The 26,138-nt window shown below is 30.4% G+C and overlaps 1 protein-coding gene and 1 pseudogene across 1 annotated transcript in view; both read right to left on the reverse strand.

The window, feature by feature from the left end:
- Positions 1-14,886, reverse strand: part of LOC145260576 (chymotrypsinogen A-like) — a 71,714-nt gene extending 56,828 nt beyond the window's left edge. Inside the window, exon 1 of the mRNA XM_080118855.1 lies at positions 14,405-14,886. Coding sequence (XP_079974981.1) covers positions 14,405-14,759 — 355 coding nt within the window. The 5' untranslated portion in view covers positions 14,760-14,886. The remainder of the gene's footprint in view (positions 1-14,404) is intronic.
- A 10,706-nt stretch (positions 14,887-25,592) lies between these two features.
- LOC145260839 (U2 spliceosomal RNA) lies at positions 25,593-25,708 on the reverse strand (annotated as a pseudogene).
- Between the last annotated feature and the right edge of the window lie 430 nt (positions 25,709-26,138).

The following is a 26,138-nucleotide window of genomic DNA, read 5'->3' on the forward strand; positions in this document are numbered from 1 at the left end:
TACCACTAATTCTAAGGCCGATCAGTAAAATGATAAAATCACATGTAATTGCTATATTTTTCGTATTGCCACCTGTACTTTACATAGAAAAGGAGTGTGTTTTTTATTACTTTTAACAATGCTATATATTAATACGATAGCATCTGTGTTATTTATTTTGTGTGTCACGATTACATCCGAGTGACTGTTGTTTAACTATGGATTCCCATTTCTTATATAATATATAATTTTACCAAAAATTCTTCAAACGTTTGGGTTTCGGTTTAAATTATAGCTGATGGCACTTAAGTCGTCAATTTTTTTGGTGCCCGGAAAACTCGTTCCTTTTTTACTAGGTAGGAAAACTGGTACCTTATTGAATAAATATCGATTGAAAACATATTTTATGATTGTTCTTGTATGAGATATTGTTTTACAGGCGACTACGGACCCTCATAATATTTTTAAAAAAAAATTATTCTTAACTAGGCACCGCCAAAACTGGGGGGGGGGGACAGGTCAGTACTTTTTGACGGACCGTCTTTTTAAAAATCTACCAAAAATCAGGTAATTATCCGATCAATACGAAATTTTCAGCGATTATTAAGAGAAGAATGAACTTTATAACAGTGTACGTATTTTTCATAAACGATATTTATATATATTTTTTTTGCTTACAACCCCCCCTTGTTTTGAGGGGGTACAAATATGCTTAAAATAATCATCTGAAACTGAACACAACATATTGTGTTGTTGTAAGGGACAGAATTATAGATTAAAAAAAAATTGTTTGCATACCTTATTTTGACGTCTGAATATCAGAACTTCGATTGTGTTTAATTATCCCGCTTTTGAGTTTTGAAGTGTGAAATTCGGTGAATATGTTAAGTAAAATAATTAATTTAAGTTAAGCAAAACAAAATTTTTTTTTTAATATTTATACGAAAAAAGCCATTTTAAAATCTTTGATAAATAAATTAACAATTTTTTTTTTAGCGAGCCGAATAATGCATGACCATTATTAAACAGGGCATGCTTTGAAGAATCGATACAAAAAAAATTCGATAAATATTGTGCCCCTTGTGTTAAAAATAGCATCATTTTTTCGATCCCGTTTGAAAACGTTTGCCGCCTTTCGACTATGGTGGACCAAACGCGCTGAAATAATTTTTTTTTTATTCTGCTTTAAATTACCCCCCCCCCATTTTGGGGAGCCTGGTCCTCACACACATACACATTAAAAAACAAACTCATACAAATGGTCACCCATCTGGTACTGGCCAGCCTCAGCGTTAATAATACATTGAAATTTTCGTCACTGAAAAATAAGTTTTTTTTTTGGCCTGTTTGGTCTTCCATAGTTTGCTTTTTATCAAATGCAAACGTAAACAGTGTCGATCTAGACTCTAGATCGACGCGAAGTAACTGGTTGCCTATATGAATAAGTGGAATTATTTGAAATCTAGGTACTTATATTATAATATTTTTGCATATTCTCTTAGAAAATCATCCTAAATCTTAGTTAGACAACAAATAAATAAATTAATTATTTCAAAAACCTTCTTTTTTTTTAAATATTTATGTCCTTTTTTTGTGCAAGACAAAAAAATGTCAATTGTTAACTTTTTGCGAAAATTTAACATTTAAAATTTAATTAAAAATAGTAGAAAAAGTTTTACATTATTCTGTTTTCTATATGATAAAATTCAGGGTTTTATCGTTCTGGAAAAAAAAAAGTTACTCAGAAATAATGGATTTTAATAAATGTAATTTCGTTTTAAAAAACAACAACTTGATTTTTCGGCCATTTTTGGCGGTGCCTATTCTTAACTCTTGTTTTAAAAAATAAACTTGATGACAGAGTCAAGACACGAAAAACGAAACCATATATTTATTTTAAAGATACTTTAGTTTTACCATTTTTTGTGTTATTATTACGAAACAAAAATAAAAGAAAGAAAACACGTATTATCAAATAAAAGCAATTATTTTATTTAGAAGAATTGATTTAGTTTAAACAATTCGTGTGTTATTACGAAACAACAAAAGAAAACACGGTACTTATGTATTTTTGGTTTCTCGCTGAAATAATAACGTTATTATTTCGAAAGCCATTCTTAACATGAGGAGGGTTGTATCTTTTAAAAATCATTTCGGGGGCACTTGTTAGGAGGCGATAACTCCAATTTCTTCTTGGTCAAATAAAGCGACAAATAAGTAACAAACAAGATTTGTTTTTTCCCGAACAGAAAAATATTCAAAAACCAAAACATTTAAAAATGTATCAATATATAATTGTAAAAACATTTATTGTATAAAAATGTATCAATATATAATTAAAACAATTTTGTAATGAAAATAGCGATTTTTTTTTTTGTTTTTTTAACAAATAAATAATTTAAATGAAACATATTTTTGGATTAAAGCAACTTTGAAGGGTCAACAACAAATTAATACTTTAAATGTTTTTTTTTTTTTTACCGAGAAGCGCCACCTGAGGACAGTTTAGTTAAACGCACCAAGAAAAGATGACCGTCGTCCACATACTGCACAAGTGCCTTCTGTTGTATCATGACACAAAAAGTGTTAAATCTTCTAAATGAAATATTTATTTTATTATTTGATAATACAAGAAGTATTTTCTTTTTGTTTGTTTCGTGTTAAACAACTAAAGTATTTTTTTTAAATAAATATGTTTTCATTTTTCGTGTCTTCCATCCGGTTTCGTTACATAATCAACCGTATTTACTTCCGGTAGATTGATTTTTTTTGCGGGTAGTGATCTTGGACATTACCTTAAATATACAAATTTATTTTCTTTTGGAGGGGAGGGGGTTGAAAATTATATCTACCTCAGTATTTTCTTTAATTTTCTATTTTTGAGCGATTATCGAGACTCCTAAGACCTGATCCTCTCATATCGGACATTTTTTTGTTCAAAAGTAATACTACTTTTTTCAAAAGTAACATTACTTAAAATAATTTTTTTTAACTAAATAAACTCTTTAAAATAAGTTGAACCACTAAAAACTTTCAAAGCTAGGTAGAAAACGAACACTTAGAAAAATCATTTGATTTTTTTATAACAACTCTAAACAAGTAAAAAAAATTTTTTTTCAATATGGGGAATATAGTATCTTTAAAAACAATATCTCCTCATAGAACGGTCATTAAATGTGTGTTTCAATCGATATTTATTCAATAAGGGACCAGTTTTCCTACCTAGCAAAACGGGAAGAGTTTTCCGAGTACGAGTATTCCGGGTACAAGTTTTCCGAGGACGAGTTTTCCTAAATTCATTATTTTATAAATGATTTTACCAAGAATTCTTTATACGTTTTGGTCTCGATTTCGATTAGCTGATGGAACTCCAGTGATCCATTTTTTTTAATAAATAATTTTATTAAGAATTCTCCATAAATTTTAGTTTCGCTTTCGATTATAGCTAAAAGAACTCAAGCTGATGCACCAAAGTCATATGAATATTTTTTTTTGAAATCGCAACTTTATGATATATAAAAATCGATAGAACATTACCTTTGTAATAATATATACGAAATATGCAAGAATTAAAATATCATATTTAAGCGTACTTAACAACCTGGCTACGCCGGGCGTCCTTGCTAGCTTGGATAAATACTTTTGCAGTTTTAACAAGAGTTCCAATAATATCAGAGCATCTCTATTTATGCCATGGATATCAACATCAATGTATTACATATGAATGAAACCCCTGTTTTTGTTTTTGTTTCGTTTTTTACAGCAAAGCAAATCAATTACTAAATTCATATAATTAAAATAAAATTCAAACATTCATAAAAGGAAGGTACATAATAGTTAACGAAGCTCAACGCCCTCTCCATGTTAAAAATGGTTTTCTAAATAGTAACATCATTATTTAGAAATTCGTTCATAACAATGTTGTTAATATTTTGTTCTTACATCGGTTTCTCATTTTACCTACCAATCGTCGACTATTTTCAACTGTTTATGAAAACTTTCAAGTAACATGTTGTACACTAACGACGAACTGATAAATTTTTGCCTTGTTTAAAATCAAAATAAACCTTTTGTTGTTTTTCAATTTGCAATACATTACAAGGAAAACGTTTGAGAAAACATATATCCGGAAATTACCTGTGGATTTATGTAATAATTTGAAAATTTACGGGGGGGGGGGGAGCAAAAAAAAAAAAAAAAAAAAGAAAAAATCTCTAATTAAATATTTATAAATATTAAAAGACTCGGAATAGTATATATATATATATATATATATATATATATATATATATATATATAGATAGATAGATAGATATAAATATATATATATATATATATAAATATATATATATAAATATATATATAGATAGATAAATATATATATATATAGAGAGAGATAAATATATATATATATAGATAGATATAAATATATATATATATATATATATATATAGAGAGAGAGAGAGAGAGAGAAAGATAAATATATATATATAGAGAGAGAGAGAGAGAGATAAATATATATATATATAGATAGATACAAATATATATATGTATATATATATATATATATATATATATATATATATAGAGAGAGAGAGAGAGAGAGATAAATATTTATATAGATAGATAAATATATATAGAGAGATAAATAAATATATATATATTATATATATAGATAAATATATATATATTATATATAGAGATAAATATATATATTATATATATAGATAAACATATATATTATATATATAGATAAACATATATATTATATATATAGATAAATATATATTATATATATAGATAAATATATATATAGATAAATATATATATATATATATAGATAAATATATATATATATAGATAAATATATATATATATATATAGATAAATATATATATATATATAGATAAATATATATATATATAGATAAATATATATATATATATATAGATAAATATATATATATATATATATAGATAAATATATATATATATATAGATAAATATATATATATAGATAAATATATATATATATATAGATAAATAAATATATATATAGATAAATATATATATATATATATATATATATATATATATATATATATATATGTAATTCTTGGTTCGTTCGTTATTAGTAATCTAAATAACCACTGAACCGATTGCTTCGATATTTTGGTATAATATGTTTACTTTACCCAAGCATGTTTTTATATATCTCTTTAATCATAACATTATATTTAATTTTTTTGGCAACATCGGAACAAAGAAAACCACATCTTTATATAGGTGTCTTTTTTGTTCGGATGTTGACATTTTTTATTTGAGGACATATTTATTTATGACCGCGTTCCGTCACGTGACATCACTTAAAGGTATTTTTGGTCTTACCACGACAAACCGTGGTATCACTTAATGTAAATAAACTCTTATCATTTTGTATGAAATAATTTTTAAAAATATCAGATTCTAATCGGTAAATTTTAAATGGATTTTATCACGTGATTATTTATAATGTAACCATGTGATTGAAATTTAATTCAAAATTAACCACATGTGGTCGCTTTCCTACGGGCAAAATGAATGCCGACGCTCAAAATATATAAACCCCTCGCTTTACTATAAAATTCACTAAAAATCAGGAAATTAACCAATTTTAATGAAATTTTCAGTATTTATCAAATAATGATCGCGGAATTATTTTTTATTTAAATTTAAGTGGAAATGTATTATTTTGTTTAAACAAAAAATACCTTTACTAAAGTTATGGTTTTCAGTAGTAAATAAAAAAACGCAAGAATTTATTTTTGTTTTTTTTATATAAATAAAGCATCGTAATTTGTAACAATAAAAATAAAATAAAATAATTTTTACAGGAACATTACGAAAAAAGCTCCTAAAGTCCGTATTAAGGAATTCGATAAAACTCGAAGAAAAATTAATTTCTCGAACTACCGAATTGAATTAAGCATTGTTTATTTAATATTTTTACAAAAGAAAAAATATATAATAGCAAAAATATTTCTACTTTTTTAAAATTACAGATTTCGCATAATTTTCATATGCAAGATTTTAATAATTTCCTTGCTTGCAAGAATGTGAAACTTTCGACGTAACATAATATTTATATAATATTGGCCAGTAATTTAAAAACAAAATTAAGACGTTGTACAATCATCACCCCCATGCGTAATTTCTATACTGATAGGTTATTTGAAATTTTTTCACTGGATTATTATTGATCGAACATTAATTAACCAGATTATGAAAAAAAAATCATTATTTCGACATTTGAAAGGGTTGCTCACTTTTTAGTTACAACGTTCTGATAAATCAGTCACCCATTTTGTAACCAATAAAAACGCGGGTATATCAAAACCATAGAAAGTAAAAATAATGTTAGCCTCTACTGCATTTGTAAGTCAGAAATATATTTGTTTCTCAAAGAAAAAAATAGAATGAACATTACTTTTTTAAAATTGTTTTTATGAAAATAAAGTTTCGAGTTTTTTTTGTTTTTTTTTAACGTATTTAGTTAAAAGTGAGTTTGTGGGTGTTTTTTTTTTAATGATTTGCTTTTAAGAAAGGTGATTTTGTGGGTGTTTCTTTACAATAATTTATCTGTTTTTATGAAAGGTGAGGTTTTTGGGTTTTTTTCAAAACTTAAAAAAAAAAATGTTTTCAAGTATTATAAATTTCACTAACATGCTGGGGAAATGTTTAATAATTTTCCATCCCGTACACCTCCCGATGCATTGCTTCGTCAACATGAGACCATTTTATATCTCCCGAAGACACTTCCGTGTTTAGAAAAAAAAAATGGGTGACCGATTTACCAGAACGCGGTAACTAAAAAATGAGTACTCCTTTCAAATGTTGAAATGATTTTTTTTTTTCAATTTTATTTCGTAATCTGGTTAATTAGTGTCGAATCAATAATAATCCAGTGAAAAAATTTCAAAAAAAAACTATCAGTATAGAAATTCGCATGGGGGTGATATGGTATGGTTGTACAACTCAGCAAAAATTAATTTAAAAACAGGAACATAGAAAAATAATTAAATTAAAAAAATGGTAAAATTTATACAAACATTTACAGTTGTACGGATGGGGATGCCTGTCTAGGTAAAAAAAAAAAAAAAAAAAAAAAAAGAACCCCCAGCACCCCTCCTTCCTTTTATGACATCATTCTCAGACAGCTTTTCGACTGTCTCAGATTTTGGGCCTCTGTATATTCCGTATTTCCAAAAGTATGGTTTGTTGTGCTTATGCGAACGGCAAAAACAGTTGTGCGGCTAATTCAGCTATTTTTAGCACAAGGTGTTTTTTTTTTAAATTCAATATCTTATGACTTTACTTTACTAATTATCTTTGAAATAAACACAGAAAACTAATATTTATCTCTAAAAGGATTTTTACAATTAATTTATTTAACTTCAAAATTTAGCTGAATTGGTTAGCTCGCTGTGAAAACATTTTTCATAACTTTTTCTTTTTTCACGTGTACAAATATTTTTTTTTTCCTTTGGGAACTCTTTCAAAAAAGTTATCGGAAACCTACAAAAACATTATGATAAATCGACTTTCAAAACTAGGTCACCCTATTCTTCGTTTATTTTTGCCCGTACCTAAAAATGGATATTAGCAGCAAATCGACCATTGTGGATCATCTTTTTACTATTCAATTAGATTTCTATTTCAGTCACCTAAATTATTTAGTGTGAAATGAGTTTAGGAATTTATATCCAAACCTAAATATTATTTTTACTTAAAAAAAAAAAAAATAACATTAATACACTAAGTTCGGGAAAATTTGCATAGAATGCTCTGCTTTACGGTTGTTGCAAAAATGGAACGGAAATTTAAACTTCGTTCGCTTTTAAATTCGGTACACTTTTACATTACGTCCAACTCATCCTCCACATTCGACATGTCAACTTTTATAGGTTTTCGGGTATGTTGACAAGGTTAGGGGTGTCTATTCCGAAAGCCGTTCTTAACATGGGTAGATTGGAGTGTTTATTCGTTGTAAACGTACCGACAACCTATAAATGTTGACATTTCTAATGTGAACGGTAAGTTGGACTTATGTAAAAATAACACAAAGATATACCAAACTGACATTTTCGTTTAAAAATGGAATTATTTCCCTTTCGTTAATAACTTTTTAAAAAATATTTTGTGTTTTATATATATATATATATATATATATATATATATATATATATATATATATATATATATATATATATATATATATATATATAAAGTACAATTGTTCAATGTTATTCTTTTGATTATATTCGTTTGAGGGGGTACAATTTAAAAAAAGATTAAAACGAAACGAAACTTAAGTTTCCGTTCCATTTTTACAACAACCGTAAAACAGCACAGACTCAGCAAGTTTTATCGTAAGTTATAAACATCTAGATCTGTTTACATTATATTAAAAACCGAGCGACCCATAGACATCTGGTAGCTGAGTGTCAAATCTGCTTTAAATATTGAAAAAAAAAACAATAGAACCTCTCCCAAACATATTGGCAATAATTTGGTTTCGTCCTTCCCTTGAGTGTTTCCAATAAGGGGGATTAATTTGCTAGGATTTGTATTAGAAGCTGAGCACCTTTTAAAATTATTTAATTGTTGAATTTGCATTTTGGTTAAATTTGTTAGTTTGCAATCGCTGATAATCCACTCAAAAAATTGAACAAAAGACGAAATTAAAAAGATTGGTACTCATGCAGAATTTACCCCCCCCCCCTCCTGGATTCCAATTATGATTAACGTTCATTCAGCAATCACCGGATTCAACCGAGCGTTATTCAAATGTTGAAACACTAAATCAACATTTTATTTATTTTTTTTTTTTTGCATAATTAATTAATCAATGATGGGAGTATTTTTCTGTTTATTTTCCTAACATCTGTTGACAAAAACATAATTTGTACATTCTCTTGAAAAAAAATCAAATTTTTCTCTACTTTCACCTAACTATTTACAGTGTTCATATAAAGCATTCATCTGGGGGGTTTTTTATAATAAAAATTCCGTTTTCAAAAAGAAACGTTTACTGCCAACTTTCTTTTAAAAAAAAGTGCAAGTTTCCCTGAAAAAAAAACTTTCACCTAACAATTTATGGTAAAAAATTAATCTTTTTTTGTGGAAAAACAACAACTTTTCTTTATAAAAAAATTGCAAAATATAATAAAAGTAAATAAACAATACAAAATGCAATTTTTCTTGAGAGATGTGTTCCATTTTAACAAACTGAGCCACAGCAACGCGTGGCCGGGTACAGCTAGTATATATATATATATATATATATATATATATATATATATATATATATATATATATATATATATATAAGCATAATTTTATATCAAATAAACTAATGTGCCTTAATTTGAATTTAAAAAGACTCGATTAGAAATTATTTCGTATTATAGGAGACGAACTTTTCAGCAACATAAGCTACTAATCGGCCTATTCAAATAGAGATAATGCAATCGGATATTTTACTTGTTAGTTCCCTTTGTATTATAGATATGATTGTAATTATTTACCCAAATATATTGTATTCTTATATATTGCTCGAGCCCTAAATCCTGTTCATAACTTCATGTGTATATGCATATATACTAAAAAGTTTGACTCATGTCCAGGTAACATACATCTAAAATTTCAAATGTTTCGACCCCAGACTGGCGGAGAAGTTTGGTAGAGTCTGCAAAAGTCAACTCTTTCAATTTTGACCTTTTGGTAACCAAATTTTCGCCTAAAAACTGATTAAAGAACTTGCTGCATATCTGAATACCCTTTATATAAAATTTCAAATGTTTACAGCCAAAATTGGCCGAATAGTTTGCTAGAGACTGCAAAGGTCAAATCTTTTTAACTTTTACCGTATTAGCAGCCAAATTTTCGGCCAAAGCCGATTAAAAGGCTTGCCCTATGCCTAAATACACTTTATGTAAAATTTTAAATGTTTAGACCAAAAATTTACTGAGAGGTCAATTTTTTTTTAACTTTGACCCCAATTTTGACCCGCTAACATTTAATCAAGTTAAAAGGTTTGATCCATCTCCAAGGAAGCTACATCTTATACTTCAGGCGTTTAGAATAAAAATTGGTGGAGCAGTTTGGTAGAGTTCTCAAAGGTCAAATCGTTGAACTTTGACCTCTTGAAAACCAAATTTCTGGCCGAAAACCGATTAAAAAGATTTTCCCAAATTTTCAAACCCCTTATGCCAAATCTCGAGTGTGTAGACTGAAAATTGACCGATTAATTTAGTAGGGAAATGTACACACACAGACAATTTCACTTATATATATATATATATATATATATATATATATATATATATATATATATATATATATATACACGCATACAAACATATATATACATATATATATTTAATTTAATACTTGCCACATTTATGGAAACCTGTTCTTTAAAAATTATTTCTTCATGTTTCTTATTAAATATTTTTTCTATTTCCTTATTATTTTCGTGATGTTTGTTTGGAGTACTTATTCCTACTGAGTTTGGGTGATCAGATTTAAAGTCGATATAATATAATGTTTCATTCGGTATAGTATAGATGTATTATTAAATAAGTTTTATAAATGTTTATGGTTAATATTAATATTTATTTTTAGATAAACATCTTTTAAGATGTCATGAAACATTTTTTAGTTCTTTCTAAATTTATATAACAAGGGTTTTTAAAGATTAGCGTGTCATCTTTATAAAGACACGTTCTTATATCCGGTATTTTACTATTGTTTTCCTTAAGAATGTAAAGACCCACAAGATTTCATTAAGAATGCAAACACCTGAGCCGAGTTGGGTAAACCAATCGTAATATCAAAGTTTTTTCTCTATATTTTCTGGTTCAATATTTATTGTTGCATTTAATTAGTGTCTTCTAGTTCATTTCACGATATCAATTTATAACTTAGTTATATTCGTTTCAGTTTCCGTTAGCTATAAAGCACTATCTAACAATTTTGAGGAAATTGATAAGCAATACGAATCAATGCCAAACGTTATGAACTTACTCTTTCTTCCTTGAGCTAATGTTACAAACCAACTCAACTCCCTCAGAAGATGATCAGTATTTATTAGTTACTTTGGATTTAATGTTTGGCAGGATGCTGTCTAAAATTCTTTTACTAATTATTCCTACTTGGAGAGATTAGTTATATACTTTCCTAATATACTGCTTCACTGGTAACAGATACTCATCTTTATGCTCATCTAAAAACGGTATATTGACAATAAAAACGTACAATTGTTTCGGCCCTATTTTAATATATTTTTATGCATATATGTGAGGCTTCATCAACGCTAAATATACATAAAAACAAAACAAAAGTTACATCGGCTTAACGATAGTCTTTCTCGTCGACAGTTCAATACATTCACAATTTTGGATTTGGATTTTTAATAGAGAGAGAGAGAGAGAGAGAGAGAGAGAGAGAGAGAGAGAGAGAGAGAGAGAGAGAGAGACTGCCTATTACCATATGCTACGCGCCACATACATAATCATACATAATACGAAAACATAATATAAATGATTTATAAGTTTTACAGTACAGCTATTTCAATAAATGCACTGATCTTTGGTAATCACATTTCCGTAGTTATTTATCTTTATACGGGCGGAACATCATCATCATCATCATTATTATTATTATTATTATTATTATTATTATTATTATTATTATTATTTATTTATTTATTTATTTATTTATTTATTTACTCACTAGAAGTAGTCACACAGGCCATCACCAAAGATTTCTCTTGTGGCATTTTCTGGAGTGATAAGTCTCCGCCACTTTCGATAACCATTGCAGATGAATTTGTATTATCGTAACAGGCACTTATCATTAATTTCTCGTTTGCGACGACCATCGGTCTTCACTGGAATTAGAGGGGCATAAAGCTTCCCTATTATTATTATTATTATTATTATTATTATTATTATTATTATTACTACTACTATTATTATTATTATTATTATTATTATTACTACTACTACTACTACTTCTGTAGCTTTCCACGCACATTCTTTGATAACCTTTGCAATTAAAGTTATTTTCCTGGCAGTTTTTTTATGATTTTTATGTGGTAAAAAAATGCAGAATAGGGTAAGTGTTACTGTTGACCACAAATTATTTGACACTATTCCACTTTAACAAATTGGAAGTATTTTCTGTTTTCATTTTCGAAAAAATTCTTCTAATAAAAAAAGGAGACAATCTACATTTTAATGATTTTTTTAAAACCAAACCCTTCCGGTAATTCGAAACAAGTTTAGTAAAGTAATGAAATAACACAACAGAAAACATTACCGAAACATTTATTGAATTAACTTGATTTTTTAATTACTATATAAGGCAAACTATTTTAAAATAAATTTATTTTTTATTTAAAAATAAAATGTAATATTCTATATTTCGAAATGATTAATTATAAAATAAATATTTTTTAAATGTACAATTGAGTCCATTTACGTACTTTTCCGGAGAAATTATTGAATAAAAAAATCATTAAAAATTGGATTGTCTCCCCTACTAGAATTCTTACAAAAATGAAAGCAAAACAAAAGAAAACAAAAAATACTTGCGGTTAGTTAACGTGCACTAATGCCAATTATTCTAAAGGAAATACAGTTGAAATTTTAGTCGCAAACAATTAATTCGTAACATATCCTACATTCCATGTTTATAATTAAAACAGTAGACGCATGCATGTGTGTGTCTGTGTGTAAATATTTAACCGATAAACTATTAAACTACTAATTACATAACACTAGAATTAAGAGAAAATCATAGCCATACACTTAGGATGGTTTATAACGATTAAAATGTTTCAATGGATGAATAATATGTCAACAAGTTAAAATACATGCCAACATATTTATATTACTTTTACGCATGCGCAAATGCATCCATAGCTCGAAGTAGTTTAATTTTAAACCTTATTTATCTATCGATAGCTCAAACAGTAGGGAACGCGGCCGGAGCGTTAGATATTTTGCTTTCGATTCTAGCTGATGGCACCCATGTTCAAAATAAGTATTATATATTAGGTACCATATAATATTTAGTAGAGAGTAAGCTCTATAATAATAAATACGAAATCAGTATGAACTAAAATATATTTAAGCATATTTTACGATCGGGTAAGGCGGGTCCACCCCACCCCCCCTAGTATAAAATATAAACATTTACATCGCCGTAAATATTAGTTATGAGTACTTAATCAGTGGTAGACATTTTGCTTTTACAGGAAGTAAGGTACCAGGAACGGATACTATTTTGATTCAAATCATTAAATCAAAAGATGGTTGGTTCTTTGATATAACATGGCGCATTTCCGGTTCAATCTAAAAAAGTAAAATGGCTGCCACTGATGTATTTACTCACAATCAATATTTACGGCAACTGAAAATGCTTATATTTTTTGTTGAAAATTAAACTTTTTGGCACAAATTAGCCATAAATGATTAGATCAGTCTTAATAAATTGTTTTTATTAATTTCACAATTGCATTTCCTTCAAAATAATTTATGTCGCCAGTTGTAATGTTTACCAAAAATAGTTAACATTATGAGAACAGAACTCATAAAAAATGAAAAAAACAACAACATATAATTCATGTATCAAACGCATAAGAATGAACTTTTCTACCAAACCTGCCTAGTTTTAATGTGTGGAAACGATTTGTAAAAATTTTTTAACGATAAAGATACAGAATACACTTAATTCGTAAACAAAAAAGAAAAAATGGAGGAATTTTTAACGCGTGCAAATGAATTGTAAAATATTTTAAACGGTAAAAAAATCATACAAATCGTTTCCACGGTTTAAAACTAGTAAGAATTTCATTGTAATTCTTTTTACATAAATAATGTTTTTTGTTTGTTTACGAATTATCTCAAGTGTTAACTATTTATTACGATCCAAATGGGTCACTAGGTATTTAGGTATTTATCTAAAGACTTGGGTAAATTTTTACTTACTTTTACAATCACGTTTAAAATGACGACTGACAAGTGTTTGGGTATGCTGAAAACGAATATCGCATATAGATTTGCCGCAAACAAGTATTTTTCCGGTTACTAAGCAATGTAATTCCTTATTTTATTACTAGTGGTCATCTTGTACGCGCAAGCACTCGCTCGTACGTGTAAACGAAAACGCATACGCTTAGTTTCTCGGGGTTTCGTTTACACGCATAAGCGCGCTTGTAATAACATAAGAAATTAATTAAATTCGTTAATATCCGGAAACCTACTTGTTTGCGACAAATTGAAATGCGATATTCGTTTTCAAGATATCTGAAAACCTTTAAAAGTTGCTATTTTAAAGGTTAAGGTGGAAAGTAAAAATTTACAAAGATTCACACTTACCAGTATAGTTTGTAAGTGTATCTGGTGTCATTGTGGCCGGTGAAGCAGTGGGGGAATTGTCCATGACGCACCCTTTCCATTCTTCTTCCCATGATAACACGCAGCACTTGTGTCTATGAGAAAAGACTGCTTTGTTTCTGCAAAGACCGCTGTAAGCTCTCCCATTGATGCAGAGCGTATATAAGCTCGGGTTCCATATATTAGGTAACCAGCTTATTTCGCAGGCCCAACAAGGTGGCATCGGCCGACAAGATATTAGCGCCTGGCAAAAAAAGCTTCCATGACGATCCAAGAATTGCGCAATGGCGAGAACGAGGACCAGAATACAAAATGCGCGTGGCTTTGCGAAGAACATGCGTTAATGGTAGGAAAGAGGAAATAACGGGAGGTTGTGTATTGAGATGATTGATGGGTAACGCGTGACTTGCGTGTCTTCTACTGTTCTAACCGTTTCTTGTAAGGTTGATATTGTATTGAATGAGAGAGAGAGAGAGAGGGGGGAGGGGAGCAGATGGTACGGGAGAACCCCTAAGATAACAAAGTCTTAGGTTGCGACCCTTCCAGGAGCAGCACGTGAAATACCTGTGAATAAAAAGAAAAAAACGACAAAGCCAAACAAATAAAAAAAAAAAAAACGTAATAAAAAAGAATAAGAAAGAAAAGAAGGCAAACAACAAAGTATGGAAGAGGGTAAGGGTGGTTATAGTAGAAAATAAAGCGACCCGGGGACGGAAAGAAAATTAAAGAGAATACCTGTTTGCCAAAGAAAGAATGGAAGAAAGGAACTAAAAAAAAAAATTAAAAAAAAATGAGGCGTGGTTCTATAGAGAAGAAAGAAAAGTAAATATTACTCACAAGAGAGAAAAAAGAAAGAAAGAAAATCACTTTAATTTAAAGAACGAAGAAAATGAACGGAAAAGCGCATTGATTAAATAAAATAAGAAGAGTAATTGATAGAAAAATAGAAAGAAAAGAAAAAGAAAAGAAACGAAGGCAGAAAAGAAAGAAAGGAAGAAACTTTAATAAAATCTTGAAAGAAGGAAAAGAGAAACGAACGAAAGAAAAGAAAGGAAAAAAAGAAACACACTTTGATTAAAGAAGAATAAAAAATGTACTGACCATCGGACAGACCAAGCATTTTATTTAGATGCGTGGCCACAAATAAAAATGGAATTTCAAACTTGAAATTAACAGACAGGTATGCGGCAGTGCGGCACTTCTCATGAAATGCAAGGCCGCTTCTAAAAAGGAAAGAAGGAACGAAATCGCAACTAAAAAGAAACGCTAATAAAACGTTAAAAAGAAACACACAAAATAAACGTTAAAAAAAAAAGAAACACACACAAAAAAATGTTAAAAAAGAAACGGCAAAAGAGACACTGAATCTCAACAAATCTAAGAAGAAATGAAAGAACTGTAAGTATGAATATAAGTATTCAAAAAGGAAATGAATGAAGAAAGAAAAGCAATGTTGATAAGTAAAAGGAAAGCAGCCCGGTGGGGTATAGGGATCGTGGCGTCTGCTTACTTACACCTCACCCATTTCCCATTAATCACACGTAACACTTGTATTGAGAGAAGACGAAATTACGTGTTTGTCAAAGGAGACGTTGCTTCATTTATTTGAGTTTTTGAGTCATGATTCTGCTAATATGCTATTTTTTTTTTTTTTAATTTTTGGCGTTTTTGCTTTTCATCCATTCTTATAATTTATTGCAGGTTTTATTTTATTGACCTTAACTCTTCTTCTATATTAAGTTCTTGGTTAACCCTATTTTTATTTTACGCTTTTCTAGATCAATTTCCCTTCTTAATTAACTCCTATTCTATGTTAACCATCTTCTTGATTAATCCCTGGCCTCAGTTAACCCCTCTTCCCTTCTTGGTTAACTTTTCTTGTTGTTTGAACCTGTACGTGATCAACAGCTCTTCTTTGTAAACCCTGTGATTGACTTCCCGTCTTGCATAACTCCCATTTTAGGTTAACCCTCTTTTTGATTAACCCCTCATTGGTTTACAGCTCGTGATTAATTTCCGTTCTTGATTAATTCCTCTTCTTGGCTAACTCCTCTTTTGGATTAACTTTTCTTCTTCATTAACTTCTCTTCTTTCTTAAGCCTCTTCTTGATTAATACCACTTCTTGATTAACCTGATTTTTCTGTTCCTCTTAGTTAACCCTCTTCTTGAGTAATGAATTTTGGTGGTTAACTCTTTTTCTGAATGACCTTATCTTTTTATCTCCTTCTCTTTGTTAACTCTCTTCTTGGTTAACCCATCTTTTTGGTAATCATCTCTTCTTAATCAAGCTAACCTGACCCCCCCTTCTTGGTTACAATTTTATATTCTCCACGTTTTAATTAACTCCATACTTTCTTTACCGTCTTCTTCATTAATCTCTATTGTCGGAATTTATCCTGCTTCCAGATAAATTCGACGCTAAAGTAACTAAGCTGAAAAAAAAAGCATGAAACAAAAGAGGGGGAGAGGGTAAAGAATGAAATATAAAGGTCTTGATTTGAAACGAAGAAGAAACTTTATTTACAATAAGTTGCAAATTTTTCCCTTTGCGGGCATTAAACTTAAACGCCAAGCTAACATATGAAAAAAGTAATATGTAATGAAAAAATAACAACACTGCTGGTTCTTATAAAGAAGTTGTGTGTATCCATTAACGAATACAACAAGAATATACAAAATAGTAGTATCTCCTAATCACACTCGCATATGAAATTAAGTTTAGGAGCGTACTCACAATTGAAAGCCTGTTAGGCACGTGCCTTTTTCTTTTTTTTGTTTTGTTTAAAGTTCCTTTAGAATTTTCCTTCCCTCCATGTTGCATGAAAACCGTAGACACACATGTATTACAGGAGCAAGACCTCGTCGCTTGTCCGGATAGGAAATTCCATAATACCTTGTCACGTAAAAGGTATTTTCTTTAAATTCAACTCCTCCTAAAATACGTGCAGAACCGTAGTCACGTAAATAGTTTCCAGAAGTCTGTCTCGTCACAGCCGGGTATTAATTTCTTGCCGGGTTTACTTCTTTGAAGGAGAGCTCGTCAAAATTCCATTTTCAGCGCCGGGCAATGAACAACACGTTCACTCTCCTCGTCAGCAGAGTTTCAAAAGGGACGAAATACGCGCTGAACTCTTGACGTCATTACAGAGCTAGTATTTTTCTTTTCTCCAAATTAAAGGGAGTTTCGTACAAACCGAAAATATACGAAACTAAAAATCATAATGGATACAAAATACAAAAAATCATATATAAGAACCAGATAAACAATAATAAATGTAAACAGGGGGGATGCACCATTATTGGTACAAAAAAATTCCAACACTATTCTTAGTTAACACCTATTCTGGATTAACCTGTGGTTAGCCCTTTTCTTGATTAATCCTTTTTTTTATATAAATTCTATTAATCGTTAAGATTCGCCATTTTTTGACTTAAGCAAGCGTCTCTCTCCCTCTCTCTCCTCTCTCTCTCTCTCTCTCTCTCTTTCAAACATTAATATTCTTTTAGAAACGTCTATGAGAGGCTTCCTCCGTCGCTTCTACTTTTACACTTAAGTAAGAAATAGCATTTGTTTCAGTCTGTCATGTTTAAGGCAATGGATAAGGATAAACTGCTTTCCCAGTAATTCACCGTAAACTCCACCTTGAACTCCACAAACCATTCCCTTCCAAATTTTCCACTACTGAGGTAAACCACACTTGATGATCTGATCATCACCTCTTCCTGTGTTACGGATATCATCAGAAATCATTGGCACCTTCCAGGCGTGTGGACCAGAACTTATCTTTGGTATAGTAATAAAAAATGCTCTGCTGAGCTGGCCTCTGTTCTTTCCAAACTCTATAACAAATTCCTCACCAAATCTTGCCTTGTTGATAGCCGGAAAATTGCCTTTGTAGTACCAGTTTTCAAGAATTCTGTTGAAAGACCTGACCCACAAAATTATTGTGTCATCGGATTCCTCCTCTCTTTATCTAAATCTTTGAATCGTTAATCAATTTAGTTCACCATTTCAAAAATACTAAACCTCTTTATGACCAACATTACAGATTTTCGCAATCCTATTTTACTGCAAATATCCTAATGACCTTCGCTGAACGCATATACCATACACTGGATAAGGTAGGTTAAGTTAAAACAGTAGCGTTTGATATACCCAAAGCTTTTGACCAGGTCTGGTGAGGCCAAATATCCTAGCCAGGTGCACTTGGAATTATTATGATTAAAATTCGTTGTAATGACAAAAGGATATCAAGCTAGTTTAAAGGATGACCTAGGCTGACCCTCATGTTTCTTTTGTCGTGGGAATCAAAGAATCGCACCATGCGAGTGAACGCACCTGTTCAATTGGGATTAACCAATATCTGGGAGCCAAAAGATGAGGTGGAATTCATTGGTTGGACTTGGTGATAGGGGAAATCGCTCAAATCACCACACTTACCTGAGTATAAATAGCTAAAAATAGAGAGAGAGAGAGAGAGAGAGAGAGACAGACAGACAGACAGACAGACAGACAGACAGACAAACAGAGACAGACAGACAGAGACAGACAGAGACAGGGACTCTGAATGTCTTTTTGGGATCGCCTCTCCGAGAGCAACACAGCATGTCAGAATATTCCAACCTGTTGAAATCAAATCCCGATTTGTAAACCAGAGAGAGAGCTTTTTTTTTCTTTGCGGAAACTTCTAGAAGAGAGAATTTTGGAATTGAAGCCAACAGCTGAAACACAGGCTGAAAATGTGAGGACGCAAATATTACTGTCTTACCCTCACCCCAAATCTTTCCTGCAACGACTACTAAAAAATACTCTTATTCGTCACTGACAAACAAAAAGGGAGGAGGAACAGGTATTGGTTTATACATGATTATATATATAGCGCGAAATATTATAGCAATTTTTTTCTTTCTATTATTAACAACTTGTATTCGTCTACTAGTGATTCCTAGAATATATTTATTTTGTATAAATTAACCCCTTGTCGAGTTTGTTATCGATTCTTTAAGAAAAAAATGTTTTTTTTTACAGTGACAGGATTCAAACTGACGACTTATTTACTCTCTATAAAGCAGCGGTGCATTGCTGAATGCTGAACAGTGTGAAATTCTTCCTTTTTTTACAGCAGAAGCGAGGGGTTGCCAAGAACTTTATAACTATCTGAGTTCGACCTCTGACACAATTTACCGAAAGGAGTTACCACTAGGATAGGTTTATAAATTGAGTCAGGTGTGAAATGGATCCGGTTGAATGTCATCTAATTTTTGTATTTGAAAGGACGTGCAGTGCACGTCACCTGCACCACAGGAGACTTGATGAAATGGAAGTAATGATGCCCCATCATGATCTTGTAAAATGTTGGCATTGTGAATTCAAATTCAGGATAAAAATGAAATGCATTGCTTGTGAGTTGAATGGTGAAGAATGTTATGAGATGATTGGAAATTTTGAATCGAATGAACAAAATTTAATGATTTATGAGAATGAATTATAACATAATGGATTATAATTTTATATCATAACATTATGGATTTGTTGTAGGGGAACAACCCTCCAAATAGACTAATCCATCGTCAATATAAACTCATGGCGATCCTGGAGAAGGATCTAATTCCAGAGCGACTCTCGCATGCTCGGTGAATTACCAACACTTTCCGTTTTTAACCTTTCCGTTGTTTTCATGTAATACATGTTTTAAACTGTTATCCGTTGTTCTGTTCTTGTGGCTATCATAATTTAATAATAATGATAATATAGTTATAATGGATTAAAAAGTAATCAATCATCTCAGCAAAAATAACCTTCTTAGTGACACACAATATGGTTTCCGTTCTGCTAGATCTACAGCAGATGTGCTTACAGTTATATCTCATAGGATTAACGAATCTCTCGACAGAGGCAATCTTTCTAGGGCAATTGCTCTTGACATATCTAAGGCCTTTGATAGGGTATGGCATAAAGGTGTACTTCACAAGATCTCTAGCTATGGTATAGCTGGAAATGTCTTCACAATTATTAAATCCTTCCTTTCTGATAGGGTCATAAGACATGGGCAAAAATCAGAAGCTCGCAGTATTAATGCTGAAGTCCCTCAGGGGTCCATGCTGGGCCTAACTCTTTTCCTGATCTAAATTAATGATCTTCCAAATCACATCCTTACATCATTTATAGACATTTATGCTGATGACACTATCATTTATGGTAGCACATCTAAGATAGTAAACAACCAAGTTCTCTCTGATTCTCTCTCCTCTGATCTTGAGCATGTGGTACAATGGGGAAAGGAGTGGCTGGTTACTTTTAATGCATCTAAAACCAAGCTTTTATCTTTACATCATCAACGTTCTGATCCACATCTGGCATCAATTGAAATGAATGGCTCTCGTCTTGAGGAGGCCTCATGTTTTGACAAGCTTCTGGGTTTGACCTTTATTCCTGATCTTAAATGGAACTCGTACATCAAATCTGTTTCCACGGCCGCTGGAAAAATGGTGGGATCTTTCTATCGATCCAGTAGATATCTCACTGCTGATGCAATTCTCTATCTATATAAGAGCCAGATACGTCCAAGGATGGAATACTGTTGCAACATCTAGGCAGTAGCTGCTAGAAAGGACATCCTGCCTTGATACAGTTCAAAATAGACTTCGTAGCCTCGTAGGAGATGTCCTTTTCTCTTCCCTGCAACCTCTGTCTCACAGAAGAGATGTTGCGAGTTTGTCTCTGCTTTATCGTTATTTTTATGGAAAGTGTTCGACTGAGCTTCAGTCTATGGTCCCCCCTTGCCAAACTTTCACAAGAAACACTCGTTTAGCTGAAAACACTATCAGTAATTCCCCCCCACTCTTTATCTGTGCCTAAACCTAAACGTAGGTTCCATGAACAAAGCTTCTTTCTGTGGAATTGTCTTCCGTTTTCCTGCTTTCCAGCTGACTACAATATGGTTGTCTTCAAGTCTAACGTAAACAAGTTTCTGATGAGCCATCCCACTTGTTAACAAATTTACCGAATTTCCATTTACTAACGATTACTATATTGTCCAATTTCTACTGTACACTTTTTAACCCTTATCCTCGAGTGGCCTCTTGGCCTTGATAAGTGATGATGCTTATGTAAAAAAAAAAATTTAATAAACTTAAAAATAATAAACATAATAATAATAACAATAATAATAATAAAATTATAATGGATTGTTATTTAAAAATAATATAATTATAATTGATTAAAATTTAATAATAATAATAACAACAACAACTAGCGGGACCTGTGGAAATTCCACAACCGCATTTTGCAATATATTGTTGCTGGGCATGCTGTGAGCGTTCTATTCAGCATTAATGAAGGAACGATCATATTCTTGTTGTTTTTATCAAAACTGTTACTGCCCCCTTACTAAAATAATAACTTTGATATACTTCATGGGCTGATTATTTCATTACAAACACACCGGTCAATTAACTCATATTTTATCATTTTTCATAATTATTGAATATGTTACTATGTTCGACAATAATTTTGCATAATTTCAACCCACATTATCGCCTCTCCCTTTACTAAAATAGTAAATTTGATATATTGTATAGGCTGATTATTTTATAAAAAACACAACTATTAATTAACTCACGTTTCATTTTTATTTTTAATAATTCTTGGCTATAGTACAAATTTTTACAATAATTTTTCATCATTTAAACACCATATCACACACCTTACTAAAATAATAACTTTCATATATTTTCTAGGCTGATTATTTCATTACAAACACATACATTAATCAACTCACATTTCATCATTTTTCGTAATTCTTGGATATGTTACTAATTTCGACAATATTTTTTTATAATTTAAACCAACGTTGTCGCCCAACCTTACTAAAATAATAACTTTGATACATTTGCTGGGCTGATTATTTCATTACACACACACTAATCAATTAACCTCCATTTCATCATTTTTCATAATTCTTGGGTATGTTACTAATTTCGACAATCATTTTTCATAATTTATACCCACATTATCGCCCTCTCTTAATAAAATAATAACTTCGAAATATTGTCTGGGTTTATTGTTTTATTACAAACACACTAATGCATGAAATCACATTTAATCATTTTCCATAATTCTTGGATATGTTACTTATTTCGGCAATCATTTTTCATAATTTAAACCCACATTTTCGCCCCTCCATCTTTACTAAATAATAACTTTGATATATTGCCTAGGCTGATTATTTCGTTACAAACACGCCAATCAATTAACTAATATTTCATCATTTTTTCGTAAATCTTGGATATATTACTAATTTCGACAATAATTTTTCATAATTTAAGCCCTCCTTATCTTCTTCCCTTTTACTTATATAATATATTTGATATATTGTCTAGGCTGATTATTTTATTATAAACACACCAATCAATTAAATCACATTTCGCCATTTTTCGTAATTATTGGATATCTTACTAATTTCGACAATATTTTTTTATAATTTAAACCACCCTCGTCGCCCTCTCTTACTAAAAAATTACTTTGATATATTTTCTGGGCTGATTATTTCATAAAAAACATAACTATCAATTAACTCACACTTCATCATTTTTCTTAATTCTTTGATATGTTACACATATCGACAATTATTTTTAATATTTTTAACCCACATTATCAACCACCCACTACAAACATAATAACTTTGATATATTATTTGGGATGATTATTTCATTTCAAACACACCAAAAAACTCACATTTCGTCATTTTTCATAATTCTTGGACGTGTTACTTATGTCGACAATCATTTTTCATCATTTTAACCCACATCATCGCCCCACTTATTAAATAATAACTTTGATATATTGTCTGGTCTGATTATTTCATTGCAAACACACTAATGCATTAAATAACATATTATCATTTTTCATAATTCTTGGATTTGTTACAAATTTTGACAATTATTTTTCATAATTTAAACCATCCTTATAGCCCTCTCTTACTTACATAATTACTTTGATATATTTCCTGGACTGACTATTTTATTATAAACACACACTCGATTAACTCACATTTAATCTTTGTTCATAATTCTGGATATGTTACTAATTTCGACAATAATTTTTATAATTAAAAACCCACATTATGCCTCTCCCTCCTACTTATATAATATATTTGATATATTGTCTGGGCTTATTATATCATTACAAACACACCAATCAAGTAACTCACATTTCATCATTTTACATAATTCTTGGATATGTTACTAATTTCGACAATAATTTTCATAACTTTAACCCACTATGTCGCTCCCCCTTACTTAAATAATAACTTCGATATATTGCCTGGGCTTATTATTTCATTACAAACAAATAAATAAATTCTGGGTATTCTCATAGTATATATGTTTCACCTATCTTATCCAATCCCGAGTGACGCTGCATATTCTGCTAATATATATCATTCGATAACGGGCGACGCTGGGTATTTTGCTACTATATGTTTTCCACCTATCTCATTCAATACTGGGCGACGCTTTCTGATAATATATATTTGCATATCTCATTCAACCCCTGTACTGACTTCATGTCTGCCACCCCACTGTTGTAAAATATACATTAAATAAAGTAATGTTTTACTAATAAACTGTTTCAGCCACTTTCGGGACCGTCTTTATATCGCCAACCCATTGCTAAAAATATATATGAAATAATGTCATGTTTAAATAGTAAGCTATTTAAGCCATTTCCGGGACCGACTTTATATCTCAAACCCACTGCTAAAAATATACATGAAATAATGTAATGTCTAAATAGTAAACTGTTTGAGCCATTTCCAGGACCAACTTTATATCCCCAACCCACTGCTAAAAATATACATGAAATAATGTAATGTCTAAATAGTAAACTGTTTCAGCCATTTCCGGGACCGACTTTATATCCCAAACCCACTGCTATAAATATACATGAAATTATGTAATGTCTAAATAGTAAACTGCTTCAGCCATTTCCGGGACTGACTTTATATCCCCAACCAACTGCTAAAAATATACATGAAATAATATAATGTCTGAATAGTAAACTAGTTCAGCCATTTTCGGGACCGACTTTATATCCCCAACCCACTGCTAAAAATATACATGACTAAATGTAATGTCCAAATATAAACTGCTTCAGCCATTTCCGGGACCGACTTTATATCCCAAACCCATTGCTAAAAGTATACATGAAATAATGTAATGTCTAAATAGTAAACTGTTTAAGCCATTTCTGGAACTGACTTATAATCCCCACCCCACGTTTGAAAATATACATGAAATAAAGTAATGTATAAATCGTAAACTTTTTCAGCAATTTCCGTGACCGACTTATCTCCCATCCTACTGTTAAAAATATACATTAAATAAAGTAATGTCCAAGACGTAAATGGTAGCAGCCATTTCCAGAACCGACTTCATATTTCCCACCCCAATGTTAAAAAACACATTAAATAAAGCAATGTGCAATGCGTAAACGGGTTCACCTATTTTCGGGACTGATTTAATACCCCTCACCCCACTGTTAAAAATATACATGAAATAAAGTAATGTTTAAATCGTAAACGGTTTGAGTAATTTCCGGGACTGACTTCATATCCCGTAACCAACTGCTTAAAATATAATTGAAATAAAGTAATGTTTAAATCATAAACTGTTTCAGCAGCTTTTCGAAAGTAATACATAAAAACATTAACACGGTTAGAGATTAGGTAACCATTGCTTCAACATGAATGTCTGAGTGTACTATCAGTATCAGCATTCCAGAGACTTATATCCCCCCATTTTTTGGTCTTGGTTAATGGAGGAGAAATCCTTCATTACTGATACAATTTTTATTTTTGTTATTGACCAGAGAGCCCCTTTTGGGGAGCTGGTTTCCCCCTAAATTTTTAACCGACATCATGTCCAATTCCGCCCTTGTGGGGAGGCAAGTAAGCAAAAAAAAATAGATAATCAGAACGGACATTTTCCAGGGCATTTTATAATTAATCAGGAGTAACACTTCCAGGGCATTTTGTAATTAAATCAGAAATAACCTTTTCCAGTTACTTTTTTAATAGTAAAACTTTGTTACATTAAACATAGTACCTATTCACAATGCCTCCCCAGGGGAACGATTTAGACACCAGGGTCGTTTTTTTAACGTGGAGAAAAAATTGTCTTAGTCGTAAAGGATTTCTCTTCCACTGAGAGAGAAGAAATTGAAATGTAGCACCTGAAGAACAGATACTACGCTTTGATCTTAGCCAAAAGGCCAAGAAAGACAAATCATTTTTATTAGCTTTGCCTCAACAGCGACACCAATTTTTTTTTAATATTTAAATTTCCTTTTCAAGGGTGACAAGGTTTATTTGGAATATTCCACTTTTTGGAATATTCCACTTTCCTTTTTTAGGGATGCACAGCATGATAACGGACGGAGCGATAAGCGTCGTCGTCGTAGTAGTAGTAGTAGTAGTAGTAGTAGTAGTAGTAGTAGTAATAATAATAATAATAATGGATTAAAATTTAACAATAATAATAATAATAATAATAATAATAATAATAATAATAATAATGGATTATAATTTAATAATAACAATATAATTATAATGGATCATAATTAAATGATAATAATAATAATAATAATAATAATAATAATAATAACAATAAAATTATTAATAATAATAATATAATTATAATGGATTATAATTTAAT

The sequence above is a fragment of the Euprymna scolopes genome, chromosome 36 (genome assembly GCF_053919585.1).
Source record: "Euprymna scolopes isolate OS-2025 chromosome 36, ASM5391958v1, whole genome shotgun sequence".
NCBI lineage: Eukaryota > Metazoa > Mollusca > Cephalopoda > Sepiida > Sepiolidae > Euprymna > Euprymna scolopes.